The 15,588-nt window shown below is 48.6% G+C and overlaps 2 protein-coding genes across 3 annotated transcripts in view; one reads left to right on the top strand and one right to left on the bottom strand.

Annotated features, from left to right (window-relative positions):
- Positions 1 to 2,191: 2,191 nt before the first annotated feature.
- Positions 2,192 to 15,588, bottom strand: part of TOMM40L (translocase of outer mitochondrial membrane 40 like) — a 92,826-nt gene continuing 79,429 nt past the window's right edge. Inside the window, exon 9 of the mRNA XM_083165867.1 lies at positions 2,192 to 2,449. Coding sequence (XP_083021993.1) covers positions 2,270 to 2,449 — 180 coding nt within the window. The 3' untranslated portion in view covers positions 2,192 to 2,269. The remainder of the gene's footprint in view (positions 2,450 to 15,588) is intronic.
- The window catches only part of NR1I3 (nuclear receptor subfamily 1 group I member 3), a 32,729-nt gene continuing 19,628 nt past the window's right edge, over positions 2,488 to 15,588 (top strand). Inside the window, exons 1-2 of one of the 2 annotated variants that reach the window (XM_083165869.1) lie at positions 2,488 to 2,624; positions 15,228 to 15,469. In XM_083165869.1, coding sequence (XP_083021995.1) covers positions 2,559 to 2,624; positions 15,228 to 15,469 — 308 coding nt within the window. In that variant the 5' untranslated portion in view covers positions 2,488 to 2,558. Of the gene's footprint in view, positions 2,625 to 5,185; positions 5,824 to 15,227; positions 15,470 to 15,588 lie in introns of those variants that run through there. The other variant, XM_083165870.1, reaches the window with a different exon arrangement.

Below are 15,588 nucleotides of genomic sequence, written 5' to 3'. Positions count from 1 at the left end.
TAACTGGTTAAATGTAAGTCCTAAATGTACCATTTTTTACAACCCACTTATATTTGGTGTTGGTGGTGGTATGTTGGATTGGAAGGGGAATTTTGGATTCTAACCCCCAGATCTTATGAATTTTTCCATCCAGATATATTCCTGCAAAAAAAACTATTTTTCTGTACCCATTCATTTTGTGATACTGCATAAAGGTACCCTCTTTATTATTATTTCTTTCTTTGTAAAGGTATATGTATATGGTGTTAAATACTATTGAGTGGTTAATATGCAAAGTACTTTTAATGGTGATCACTTTATATACCTTATAAAAAAATCGCAAAATTTATTTAGGTTTTTGTCTTTTGTATTGCTGGTTGAAAAAATAAGGATTTTATTTATCTCAGTCATACTAGCAACCCGCTATATTAAAGTGAGGTTTGAATTTCTATTATGATTATTTTTAAGCTCATTGGTTTATGGATAATACCGATGTTTGTTTTAATGATTATTGGATTTTGTCTCTCTCTTGTCATCTCCATCTTCTTTTTTTACTTTCCATTATTTTGTGAAATGTGATACATATTTTCCTTGACATATTGTATTACTATTTACAGTGCAATTGTACCGTTGTCTACCAAGTTGCCAAGTGCCCCTGAGGAAGTCACGTGGGTGACGAAACGCGTTGGGCCAGTTGTTATATTGGAAAAATTGTACACTACGACAATTGTCATCTTCAAAAAGACTATATGTATTTATGTATTTTATATGAGCCGGATTGTTAAGGTTTTTACTGAATAAATGTTTTAAACAAATGTGAGAAATAAGCTGTGTACCTTCACTTATAAGCGCACTCTGTTCCTTTGTCTTTATATATATACATATATACATACACACACACACATATATATAGCCACTGTCCCCCTGCACCAGAGGTCGCCGGCAATTACCACTGCACTGCCGCCGCATGTCTACATACACAGAGATATATGCATATACACACATATATATATGAACAAAGAGAGGGTGCAGAGTGCGCTTATGATATACTAATATGCATATCATGTAAAAAATATTTATTTATAACAGGTTTTACAAACAAATACAATTCAGTACAGTTGTATGTGGTTCATTCACAGCATGTGATCAAAACATATGAATCTGTCCAACGCATTTCGTCAGCTAGGTGACTTCATCAGGGGCGAATAGTTGTTTCAAAATGAATGATAATGTAAAATGTCAATATGGATATAACCATAAGGGTAGGTAGGAGCATCTCCTTCTTAGGAGTTAGTTAAACAAGAATCCAATATGAAATTCAAAACAGATCGATGATCATCAAAACAGTGAATTCCTTCATACAATCAGGAACAGATTAAACAGCCCAGCAGTAGGTTCTTAAAGGTTCAGACAACCACAAAGGAATAATGGTCCCAGGTAGGTTTGTTAGCTCTGAAGTCCAAAGCTGGATTCCATGGTTAATGAAGGGTATTTATACTGCACCATGCCCCACTGGCACTATACCTTTGATAAAGCTGCCAGGTGCAGCGAAACGCGTTAGTACGTGCCAGTCCCGCTCTCTACCATCCGCACCAGGATCGCAGTCCGGACCAGCCTTCGGGATATAGCCACCAGCTGCCTAACATCTAAAGGGCCACTTTTACCATCTTCAAGAAAACCTCTTTCTTCTTTGGTCAAATTGGGACCCCAAAATTACTCCAGTGGACCGGTAATTTGTGCCGACCTTGGGCCGACCACTTGGACATTTGGACTCTCTGAGACTATCACCTCAGGAGTGGTAATTATCGCATCATTTATCAATACTGTTTGGCATCAATAGGAACGGACTCTCCTCTAAAGTGCTGCTAGTGTGGAAGTGGGATTACTTGTTGTTATTGTTCTTATCAAATTGCATATATCATTTACATTTTATGCTTCAGTAATTGTAGTACCAATAAATTTATTGTACAGATCATCCAATTCTCTGAAAATGTTTTAAAGGTACAGCGCTGCTTTTTTCCTTTTGCTTTTCAAAATTGTGCGGGTGCATCAAGTGTGAGCATTGTGCTACAAAGCGAGGCGCTGGCACATTACCGGCTGCCCCCTGGCTGGCACGGTGGTCGCAGGTACAGGGCTTACACATGTGCGCTTCTGTACATGGGTATGAATCAGGCCCTATCCCCCCCCCCCACATTATATCAGTGCCCCCATCACACATGTTATATCAGTGTCCCCACCCCAACATTATATCACAGTGCCTCGGGAACCAAGGTTTGGAGTGATTGTGTTGTTACCAAGCAGGGACTACATTTCCCAGCATGCACCTGAGGTATCCCTGCTGTTTGTACATGGCAGGAGTGAGGTAGGAGGTGAGCAGCTGGAGAGGGCGGTGCAGGTGACCCAGAGTAGAAGGTACAATGTGTTCTGTGCAGGACAGGATGGGCAGGTTTTCTCTCATTCCCTGAGCATCCTGGGTAACAAAAACAATGAGAAAAAAAATCTAGTGTTATATAGTTGAGGTTATTACGTAACATGTGAGTGTGCAGGTACACACCAGTACGCTCCTATGGGATAATATAATGGAGGCAGTGGGAGCACTGGGTTCTGCAGCAGGTGACGAGAGGACAGAGCCGCACTGCACAGAGGTAACTGCACAGGGACTTGTGTATAAGACTGTAATGTGTAACCCTATGAGAGGAGAGGTGTGCTGGGGAGTGGTGGGGGGGGGGGGGTGTAGGACACAACACATACACTACACCGCTGTAGCTGCAAAGTACACCGGAGGTGATGGGGATGCCTGAGGGAGGGGGTGTAGTGTGCACGACTGGATAAGAGATATGGTGCTCAGTGGTGGGATGTCCGGATGTAGGGTGAGGTGTCCGGATGTACGGTGAGATGTCCGGATGTACGGTGGGATGTCTGGATGTAGGGTGAGGTGTCCGGATGTAGGGTGGGATGTCCGGATGTACGGTGAGATGTGAGGATGTACAGTGGGGTGTCCGGATGTACGGTGGGATGTCCGGATGTACGGTGGGATGTCCGGATGTAGGGTGAGGTGTCCGGATGTACGGTGAGATGTCCGGATGTACGGTGGGATGTCTGGATGTAGGGTGGGATGTCCGGATGTAGGGTGAGGTGTCCGGATGTACGGTGAGATGTGAGGATGTACGGTGAGATGTCCGGATGTACGGTGAGATGTCCGGATGTACGGTGGGATGTCTGGATGTAGGGTGAGGTGTCCGGATGTAGGGTGGGATGTCCGGATGTAGGGTGAGGTGTCCGGATGTACGGTGGGATGTCTGGATGTAGGGTGAGGTGTCCGGATGTACGGTGGGATGTCCGGATGTATGGTGGGATGTCCGGATGTATGGTGAGATGTCCGGATGTAGGGTGGGATGTCCGGATGTACGGTGAGATGTGAGGATGTATGGTGGGATGTCCGGATGTATGGTGAGGTGTCCGGATGTAGGGTGAGATGTCCGGATGTAGGGTGAGGTGTCCGGATGTATGGTGAGGTGTCCGGATGTAGGGTGGGATGTGAGGATGTAGGGTGGGATGTCCGGATGTACGGTGGGATGTGAGGATGTAGGGTGGGATGTCCGGATGTATGGTGGGATGTGAGGATGTATGGTGAGATGTCCGGATGTAGGGTGAGGTGTCCGGATTTATGGTTAGATGTCCGGATGTACGGTGGGATGTGAGGATGTAGGGTGGGATGTCCGGATGTAGGGTGAGGTGTCCGGATGTATGGTGAGATGTCCGGATGTATGGTGGGATGTGAGGATGTACGGTGAGATGTCCGGATGTACGGTGAGATGTCCCGATGTATGGTGAGATGTCCGGATGTACGGTGGGATGTCCGGATGTATGGTGGGATCTCCGGTGGGATGTGAGGATGTACGATGGGATGTCCGGATGTACGGTGAGATGTACGGATGTAGGGTGAGATGTCCGGATGTATGGTGGGATGTCCAGATGTATGGTTAGATGTCCGGATGTACGGTGGGATGTGAGGATGTAGGGTGGGATGTCCGGATGTACGGTGGGATGTGAGGATGTAGGGTGGGATGTCCGGATGTATGGTGAGATGTCCGGATGTAGGGTGAGATGTCCGGATGTACAGTGAGATGTCCGGATGTATGGTGGGATGTCCGGATGTTCGGTGGGATGTCCGGATGTATGGTGGGATGTCCGTATGTACGGTGAGATGTCCGGATGTAGGGTGAGATGTGAGGATGTACGGTGAGATGTCCGGATGTAGGGTGGGATGTCCGGATGTAGGGTGGGATGTCCGGATGTATGGTGGGATGTCCGGATGTAGGGTGGGATGTCCGGATGTATGGTGGGATGTCCGGATGTATGGTGGGATGTCCGGATGCATGGTGAGATGTCCGGATGTATGGTGGGATGTCCGGATGTATGGTGGGATGTACGGATGTATGGTGGGATGTCCGGATGCATGGTGAGATGTCCGGATGAATGGTGAGATGTAGGGTGAGATGTACGGATGTAGGGTGAGATGTCCGGATGTACGGTGAGATGTACGGATGTAGGGTGAGATGTACGGATGTAGGGTTAGATGTCCGGATGTACGGTGGGATGTCCGGATGTAGGGTGAGATGTACGGATGTAGGGTTAGATGTCCGGATGTACGGTGGGATGTCCGGATGTACGGTGGGATGTCCGGATGTACGGTGAGATGTCCGGATGTACGGTGAGATGTCCGGATGTACGGTGAGATGTCCGGATGTACGGTGAGATGTCCGGATGTACGGTGAGATGTCCGGATGTAGGGTGAGATGTCCGGATGAATGGCGAGGTGTCCGGATGAATGGCGTGATGTCCGGATGAATGGCGAGGTGTCCGGATGAATGGCGAGGTGTCCGGATGAATGGCGTGGTGTCCGGATGAATGGCGAGGTGTCCGGATGAATGGCGAGGTGTCCGGATGAATGGTGTGGTGTCCGGATGAATGGTGAGGTGTCCGGATGAATGGTTAGGTGTCCGGATGAATGGTGAGGTGTCCGGATGAATGGTGATGTGTCTGGATGAATGGTGAGGTGTCCGGATGAATGGTGATGTGTCTAGATGAATGGCGAGGTGTCCGGATGAATGGTGAGGTGTCTGGATGAATGGTGAGGTGTCTGGATGAATGGCGAGGTGTCTGGATGAATGGTGTGGTGTCCGGATGATGATATATCTTTCCTAGTGATGATGCAGCAGCACTCACCGCTCATCGCTGGGGCATACACACTGGACGGCTTTGAGCTTAAATCTACACAAACTTGCCGTTTTGAGCGGCTTTCAGCCCAGTGTGTATGGGCCTTTAGAATTTATTTGTAACTTTCCTGGGGCCAGATGTACTAAGCTTCAAAAAGTGATAATTTGGTGGGTGATAAAGCACCAGTCAATCAGCACCTAACTGTCATGTTACAGATTTGTTTAGAAACAGGGCAGTTAGGAGCTGGTTGCTTGGTACTGTATCTCTCTGCTTTATGACTTTTTGAAGCTCGGTGCATCTGGCAAGTACAGGGTAACCTGCCGCTAGCCTATTTACTTGTGACATGTAACAATTTAGTGTAAGACCGAATGAAATGATTCCAGCAACCCGGCCTCCCCCCACTTCCTCCCCATGTCAATGGTCTCTGTCCATAGTACAAACCGCAGCGCTCTCCACCCTCATCTCACAGCCTCCTCCTCTGCAGTGTCCAAAGTTCAGTCTCTGCTCCCTGGGTGACACTAGCTGAGGCCTTGCTTGTGCGCTCAGACAGAAGCTGTCACTAGAACATCTCGTATTTGGTGTCCCCGTCAGGCCCTAAGCGGAGGAATGATCTGACGCATAGAGGTGAGCCTCATCCCAATGCCCTAACCTCTGACCTCTGCTTACCGCACGCACCAATCATCTCACGTAATTTGAAATCTTCCGCTGAAGATAAATTGTCTAAATGAATATTCATATTTCCTGATGTATTGACGTCTGTGACATGACATTCAGAGGAATATGGCAGGGTGCATTAGACAACCGACAGAGCTCTTGTGACATACCCAGAAGGGCACACAGGTAGGACGGGGGCAGGAAATCGGGTATCACACGAGTAGATCGCTGCCCTCTTCCATGAACACACCTATGCCTTCGAAGCACTGACAATAAGGAACGCTGCGGGCAATTGTGATGAGGATACAAATGACACACGTGTGTACAGGCCCATGTGCTCACATGACACATTGCTAACACGCCTACATACATATTGTAATGCATGCTCTCATCCGCTCTTTGGGTGCAGTCACTATCCGGCCACTTCTAATAAATACATTTGTATAATTCTAAGTATTTCCATTTGTTGCCCTGGGACACTTAGGGCACATACTGTACAAAGCTTCTAAAAATGTGCTGCTGTGATGCCAAGGGTTTAGGCGGAGATGCCAGGAGTAGCCTACACAAGAAGGGCACCAGGGGTACATAGTCCCAGTATCAGAGGCAGGAGGAACAGAAACCATTGTCATGTTCCTAGGGCTGTGCGTTCGGTGTCACAAATCAGAAGCTGCGAGCCGCTGGTAACGGGATACCTGTGTGTTACCGACAGGTGATATGTCATCAGGCTATAAGTGGACAGGAGAATGCAGATGGTATCACACCAGCTCAGGTCTAATGTCACCGTGTCAGCATTATACCGCACAACGTGACGCTGTACAATAGTGCTTGGCATAACACCGTCTGCACATGATTCAGAGGCAGCCACAGAACACGCACCCTGTTTTCAGGATAGCCCATCCCAGCGCCCAAGAGCCACCAGCCAGTCGGTCAGGTTGGGGCTCAGGGGGAATAGCGTGCGCAGGGCCTGGCATTAGTAACCAGCGCAGAATTCCAGGCCTCAGGGCGAGATGGCTGTCAGGTTAGGAATCCGCTCTGTCATTGTGTACGTGGAGCACTGTGCAGAGGTCCCGGAATGTACCTCTGAATGCAGGAAATCCTGTTCTGTCCTATTGTCTGCTGGCTGCGGGGTTTATACACACACACAAGATGGAGGACGCTGAGACAATAGTGTCTGTGGTGCGGGCGGTCGCCAACATCAGCAGACCATGAGGAATTCACCGTTATATAGCCCCAGTGTCTGCACCCACCCTGAGGCCTTACTATGTACATAGACACATGCATGTAACGTACACAGACATACGTGGGCACCCACCCTGAGGCCTTACTATGTACATAGACACATGCATGTAACATACACAGACATACGTGTGCACCCACCCTGAGGGAAGTATGTCAGGCCTTGCTATGTACATAGACACATGCATGTAACGTACACAGACATACGTGGGCACCCACCCTGAGGGAAGAATGTCAGGCCTTACTATGTACATAGACACATGCATGTAACGTACTCAGACATACGTGTGCACCCACCCGAGGGAAGAATCTCAGGCCTTGCTATATACATAGACACATGCATGGAATGTACACAGACATACGTGGGCACCAACCCGAGGGAAGAATCTCAGGCCTTGCTATGTACATAGACACATGCATGTAACGTACACAGACATACGTGGGCACCCACCCTGAGGGAAGAATCTCAGGCCTTGCTATGTACATAGACACATGCATGTAACGTACACAGACATACGTGGGCACCCACCCTGAGGGAAGAATCTCAGGCCTTACTATGTACATAGACACATGCATGTAACGTACTCAGACATACGTGTGCACCCACCCGAGGGAAGAATCTCAGGCCTTGCTATATACATAGACACATGCATGGAATGTACACAGACATACGTGGGCACCCACCCGAGGGAAGAATCTCAGGCCTTGCTATGTACATAGACACATGCATGTAACGTACACAGACATACGTGGGCACCCACCCGAGGGAAGAATGTCAGGCCTTGCTATTTACATAGACACATGCATGTAACGTACACAGACATACGTGGGCACCCACCCTGAGGGAAGAATCTCAGGCCTTACTATGTACATAGACACATGCATGTAACGTACACAGACATACGTGGGCACCCACCCTGAGGGAAGAATGTCAGGCCTTACTATGTACATAGACACATGCATGTAACGTACGCAGACAGACGTGTGCACCCACCCTGAGGGAAGAATGTCAGGCCTTACTATGTACATAGACACATGCATGTAACGTACACAGATATACGTGGGCACCCACCCTGAGGGAAGAATCTCAGGCCTTACTATGTACATAGACACATGCATGTTACGTACTCAGACATACGTGTGCACCCACCCTGAGGGAAGAATGTCAGGCATTACTATGTACATAGACACATGCATGGAACGTACGCAGACATACGTGTGCACCCACCCTGAGGGAAGAATCTCAGGCCTTGATATGTACATAGACACATGCATGTAACGTACGCAGACATACGTGTGCACCCACCCCGAGGGAAGAATGTCAGGCCTTACTATGTACATAGACACATGCATGTAACGTACGCAGACAGACGTGTGCACCCACCCTGAGGAAAGAATGTCAGGCATTACTATGTACATAGACACATGCATGTAACGTACACAGACATACGTGGGCACCCACCCGAGGGAAGAATCTCAGGCCTTGCTATATACATAGACACATGCATGTAACGTACACAGACATACGTGTGCACCCACCTGAGGGAAGAATGTCAGGCCTTACTATGTACATAGACACATGCACAGGACGTACACAGACATACGTGGGCACCCACCCTGAGGGAAGAATGTCAGGCCTTACTATATACATAGACACATGCATGTAACATACTCAGACATACGTGTGCACCCACCCGAGGGAAGAATGTCAGGCCTTACTATGTACATAGACACATGCATGTAACGTACACAGACATGCGTGTGCACCCACCCAAGGGAAGAATCTCAGGCCTTACTATGTACATAGACACATGCATGTAACGTACACAGACATACGTGTGCACCCACCCTGAGGGAAGAATGTCAGGCCTTACTATGTACATAGACACATGCATGTAACGTACACAGACATACGTGTGCACCCACCCTGAGGGAAGAATGTCAGGCCTTACTATGTACATAGACACATGCATGTAACGTACTCAGACATACGTGTACACCCGCCCTATGAAGGTTGACATACTGTATATTAGGTCAACAGGGCTTAGGTAGACACCTGAAATAGGTCGACATAGCTAAGGTCAACAGGGCAAGGGCATTTGGTTGACAATGGGAAGGTCGACAGTCACAGGATCGACATGATGTTTATCATGTTTTTTGCCGACATGTGCCGACATGCGGTATTTCATGCCCTACCATCCACTAGGGCGCGGTGGGAGAATGTAATAGTGTGCTGGGCGCAGCGAGGCGAGCGCAGAGGGGGCGGGATTAATGTGTAGAAGCATTGCCTGTCGGGGACAAGCTACGGAAGGTTCCATATCCCGGAGTGGGACACATATGGGAATAGCCGCAGTGACAGCATCCTGGCATCATGTCATATATTTATTTAGTAACAGTTTCATATATAGCGCACACATATTCCGCAGCGCTGTACAGAGTATAGTTGAACACTCACATCAGTCCCTGCCCAGTGGAGCTTACACTCTATATTCCCTACCACATGTACACGCACACACAGACATTCTAGGGTTAATTTGTTGGGAGTCAATTACCCTACCAGTACATTTTTGGAATGTGGGAGGAAACCGGAGTACCCGGAGGAAACCCACGCAAGCACAGGGAGAACATACAAACTCCACACAGTTAGGGCCATGGTGGGAATCGAACCCATGACCTCAGCGCTGTGAGGCAGTAATGCTAACCATTACACCGTCCGTACTGCCCCGTATATATAACACATGACCTCAGTGCTGTGAGGCAGTAATACTGACCATTACACCATCCGTACTGCCCAATATACAGTATATGTATTGCAAGCGTTGGATCACATTGACCCAGAAAACACAGGGAATGCCGCTCGGCCCTCTGGGTAGGGAACAACGGTATTTAAAATTGCATGAGTCTGGAAAGTAGCATTGTGGAGCCCGGCCAGGCGCAGCGTCACCGTGCCCATCCATTATTCACAGTATTCAGCATTTACCGGATACAGCGAAACCCTTACTCAGACGTCCATTCCTCCTGGTGTCCGAACCACAATAAGGAATGATTACAGCAAATATCGGCCATCGCTGTCATACCCCCTAATCCTCTGCCCGCACTACAGGGTCCCAATGACGGGTGGTCCACAGCGCCCATTCTCCTCAAGTCCCCGGAAACTAAACTTATAGCCCCAAAACCTGCTGACAGGGGACATGATTGTGATTGGCTGCTACTTTATCTCTCTCTCCAAGACTTAGTATATCACCTGCTACACACACAACCTGCAACATGACAGTTAGGAGCTGGTTGGTACTTTATCTCTCTCCAAGACTTAGTAATCACCTGCTATACACACACACACACACACACACACAACCTGCAACATGACAGTTAGGAGCCAATTGGCTGGTACTTTCTCTCTCTCCAAGTACATCACCCATTATACACATACCACCTGCAACATGGCAGTTAGGAGCTGATTGGTTGATACTTTATCTCTCCCCGGCTACATCACCCATTATACACACAATACCTCCAGCATGACAGTTGGGGGCTGTTTGGTACTGTATTTCTCTCCAAGACTTAGTGCACCAACCACTATACACACACAACTTGTAAAATGGCAGTTAGGGGCTGATTAGCTGGTACTTTATCTCTGCCACAGGCATAATATGTTGGTATCCCGGCTCTGAATAGAAAAATGCTTTACGCCCACACTGAGCAGTGTCCTGCGCCATCTGCGTGTCTGCTCTGCGCCATCATTGCGGTATTGGTGACAGGCACTAGCGGCATTATCCCGTATCCATGCAGGGGCCCTACTGAGACTAATAGGGACATAACATCTCCCTCAGGTCTCGCTCTGTCCCTGACATACTGTAAGTAGATTTCACACAGAATTCTTCATTGTCAACAAGGGATAATGGCAGCAGCTGGGCTAAAGGTAACAGTACGAGGCTGGGAAAGATATGCCGTCACAGCAGGTAATCAGAGGTAAGGTAACAGTACGAGGCTGGGAAAGATATGCCGTCACAGCAGGTAATCAGAGGTAAGGTAACAGTACGAGGCTGGGAAAGATATGCCGTCACAGCAGGTAATCAGAGGCAGGGTAACAGTACGAGGCTGGGAAAGATATGTCGTCTCAGCAGGTAATCAGAGGCAAGGTAACAGTACGAGGCTGGGAAAGATATGCCGTCACAGCAGGTAATCAGAGGCAAGGTAACAGTACGAGGCTGGGAAAGATATGCCGTCACAGCAGGTAATCAGAGGCAGGGTAACAGTACGAGGCTGGGAAAGATATGCCGTCACAGCAGGTAATCAGAGGCAAGGTAACAGTACGAGGCTGGGAAAGATATGCCGTCACAGCAGGTAATCAGAGGCAAGGTAACAGTACGAGGCTGGGAAAGATATGTCGTCTCAGCAGGTAATCAGAGGCAAGGTAACAGTACGAGGCTGGGAAAGATATGCCGTCACAGCAGGTAATCAGAGGTAAGGTAACAGTACGAGGCTGGGAAAGATATGCCGTCACAGCAGGTAATCAGAGGTGAGGTAACAGTACGAGGCTGGGAAAGATATGCCGTCACAGCAGGTAATCAGAGGTGAGGTAACAGTACGAGGCTGGGAAAGATATGCCGTCACAGCAGGTAATCAGAGGTAAGGTAACAGTACGAGGCTGGGAAAGATATGCCGTCACAGCAGGTAATCAGAGGCAGGGTAACAGTACGAGGCTGGGAAAGATATGCCGTCACAGCAGGTAATCAGAGGCAAGGTAACAGTACGAGGCTGGGAAAGATATGCCGTCACAGCAGGTAAGGTAACAGTACGAGGTTGGGAAAGATATGCCGTCACAGCAGGTAATCAGAGGCAAGGTAACAGTACGAGGCTGGGAAAGATATGTCGTCACAGCAGGTAAGGTAACAGTACGAGGTTGGGAAAGATATGCCGTCACAGCAGGTAATCAGAGGCAAGGTAACAGTACGAGGCTGGGAAAGATATGTCGTCTCAGCAGGTAATCAGAGGCAAGGTAACAGTACGAGGCTGGGAAAGATATGCCGTCACAGCAGGTAATCAGAGGCAAGGTAACAGTACGAGGCTGGGAAAGATATGCCGTCACAGCAGGTAAGGTAACAGTACGAGGTTGGGAAAGATATGCCGTCACAGCAGGTAAGGTAACAGTACGAGGTTGGGAAAGATATGCCGTCACAGCAGGTAATCAGAGGCAAGGTAACAGTACGAGGCTGGGAAAGATATGTCGTCACAGCAGGTAAGGTAACAGTACGAGGTTGGGAAAGATATGCCGTCACAGCAGGTAATCAGAGGCAAGGTAACAGTACGAGGCTGGGAAAGATATGTCGTCACAGCAGGTAATCAGAGGTAAGGAAACAGTACAAGGCTGGGAAAGATATGCCGTCACAGCAGGTAAGGTAACAGTACGAGGTTGGGAAAGATATGCCGTCACAGCAGGTAATCAGAGGCAAGGTAACAGTACGAGGCTGGGAAAGATATGTCGTCACAGCAGGTAATCAGAGGTAAGGTAACAGTACGAGGCTGGGAAAGATATGCCGTCACAGCAAGTAATCAGAGGTAAGGTAACAGTACGAGGCTGGGAAAGATATGCCGTCACAGCAGGTAAGGTAACAGTACGAGGTTGGGAAAGATATGCCGTCACAGCAGGTAATCAGAGGCAAGGTAACAGTACGAGGCTGGGAAAGATATGTCGTCACAGCAGGTAAGGTAACAGTACGAGGTTGGGAAAGATATGCCGTCACAGCAGGTAATCAGAGGCAAGGTAACAGTACGAGGCTGGGAAAGATATGTCGTCACAGCAAGTAATCAGAGGTAAGGAAACAGTACAAGGCTGGGAAAGATATGCCGTCACAGCAGGTAAGGTAACAGTACGAGGTTGGGAAAGATATGCCGTCACAGCAGGTAATCAGAGGCAAGGTAACAGTACGAGGTTGGGAAAGATATGCCGTCACAGCAGGTAATCAGAGGCAAGGTAACAGTACGAGGCTGGGAAAGATATGTCGTCACAGCAGGTAATCAGAGGTAAGGTAACAGTACGAGGCTGGGAAAGATATGCCGTCACAGCAAGTAATCAGAGGTAAGGTAACAGTACGAGGCTGGGAAAGATATGCCGTCACAGCAAGTAATCAGAGGTAAGGTAACAGTACGAGGCTGGGAAAGATATGCCGTCACAGCAGGTAATCAGAGGTAAGGTAACAGTACGAGGCTGGGAAAGATATGTCGTCACAGCAGGTAATCAGAGGCAAGGTAACAGTACGAGGCTGGGAAAGATATGCCGTCACAGCAGGAAACCAGAGGTAAGGTAACAGTACGAGGCTGGGAAAGATATGCCGTCACAGCAGGTAATCAGAGGCAGGGTAACAGTACGAGGCTGGGAAAGATATGCCGTCACAGCAGGTAATCAGAGGTGAGGTAACAGTACAGTGCTGGGAAAGATATGCCGTCACAGCAGGTAATCAGAGGTAAGGTAACAGTACGAGGCTGGGAAAGATATGCCGTCACAGCAGGTAATCAGAGGCAGGGTAACAGTACGAGGCTGGGAAAGATATGCCGTCACAGCAGGTAATCAGAGGTAAGGTAACAGTACGAGGCTGGGAAAGATATGCCGTCACAGCAGGTAATCAGAGGTAAGGTAACAGTACAGTGCTGGGAAAGATATGCCGTCACAGCAGGTAATCAGAGGTAAGGTAACAGTACAGTGCTGGGAAAGATATGCTGTCACAGCAGGTAATCAGAGGCAAGGTAACAGTACGAGGCTGGGAAAGATATGCCGTCACAGCAGGTAATCAGAGGTGAGGTAACAGTACGAGGCTGGGAAAGATATGCCGTCACAGCAGGTAATCAGAGGTGAGGTAACAGTACGAGGCTGGGAAAGATATGCCGTCACAGCAGGTAATCAGAGGTAAGGTAACAGTACGAGGCTGGGAAAGATATGCCGTCACAGCAGGTAATCAGAGGCAAGGTAACAGTACGAGGCTGGGAAAGATATGCCGTCACAGCAGGTAATCAGAGGCAGGGTAACAGTACGAGGCTGGGAAAGATATGCCGTCACAGCAGGTAATCAGAGGCAAGGTAACAGTACGAGGCTGGGAAAGATATGCCGTCACAGCAGGTAATCAGAGGCAGGGTAACAGTACGAGGCTGGGAAAGATATGCCGTCACAGCAGGTAATCAGAGGCAAGGTAACAGTACGAGGCTGGGAAAGATATGCCGTCACAGCAGGTAATCAGAGGTAAGGTAACAGTACGAGGCTGGGAAAGATATGCCGTCACAGCAGGTAATCAGAGGCAAGGTAACAGTACGAGGCTGGGAAAGATATGCCGACACAGCAGGTAATCAGAGGTAAGGTAACAGTACGAGGCTGGGAAAGATATGCCGTCACAGCAGGTAATCAGAGGTAAGGTAACAGTACGAGGCTGGGAAAGATATGCCGTCACAGCAGGTAATCAGAGGTAAGGTAACAGTACGAGGCTGGGAAAGATATGCCGTCACAGCAGGTAATCAGAGGTAAGGTAACAGTACGAGGCTGGGAAAGATATGCCGTCACAGCAGGTAATCAGAGGTAAGGTAACAGTACGAGGCTGGGAAAGATATGCCGTCACAGCAGGTAATCAGAGGCAAGGTAACAGTACGAGGCTGGGAAAGATATGCCGACACAGCAGGTAATCAGAGGTAAGGTAACAGTACGAGGCTGGGAAAGATATGCCGTCACAGCAGGTAATCAGAGGTAAGGTAACAGTACGAGGCTGGGAAAGATATGCCGTCACAGCAGGTAATCAGAGGTAAGGTAACAGTACGAGGCTGGGAAAGATATGCCGTCACAGCAGGTAATCAGAGGCAATATTTTAAGATGGGTGCAGGGTGTTTGATGTGAGGGCCTTCCTGGACACCCCACACCTTGCACCGCAGTTAGTGTACAGCTACGGTCACCATGCTGCCATTTCCAAACATAATCTATGTCAATGGTACAGTCCAAAACATAAAAAATATCATAAAAATATCATTGTCCCGTCGATCTATTGTGTGTTTCGACCTTTTTGCCATGTCGACCTAGACATTGTCTGTCAGCTATGCGGATACACTGAGGACTGATGGCAGAACCCCGGTGTGTATATTGATTCTGTGTCACATTCCAGATGAGCAGCCAGGAGCTGGGTCCCAGCACCATACACCAGGCCTGGAGCCCCAGTATGTACCCGGCGTTTGAAGAAGACAGTAACAGCAGCTGTGGATCCCTGGGGACATCTGTACGCAGCGTGAAGGCCAGTGAGAGCGAGGACAATGATGCCGAGGAGAAGATTTGTGCAGTGTGTGGTGACAGGGCCAACGGGTATCACTTCCACGTCCTGACCTGTGAGGGCTGCAAAGGATTCTTCAGGTAAGAAGAACTTTATTTTCTGTCAGCGGCCATTTTGTATGCATTGGATCACTATTCGGCCTGCAACCAGTGACAATAACGAGGCACAAGGCACAGTGTATTCATTGTACAACTGCTAT

The sequence above is a fragment of the Crinia signifera genome, chromosome 12, assembly GCF_055691185.1.
Source record: "Crinia signifera chromosome 12, ASM5569118v1, whole genome shotgun sequence".
NCBI lineage: Eukaryota > Metazoa > Chordata > Amphibia > Anura > Myobatrachidae > Crinia > Crinia signifera.
The sequence above is the reverse complement of the archived record's forward strand: the minus strand, read 5'-3'. Positions and strand labels throughout refer to the sequence as shown.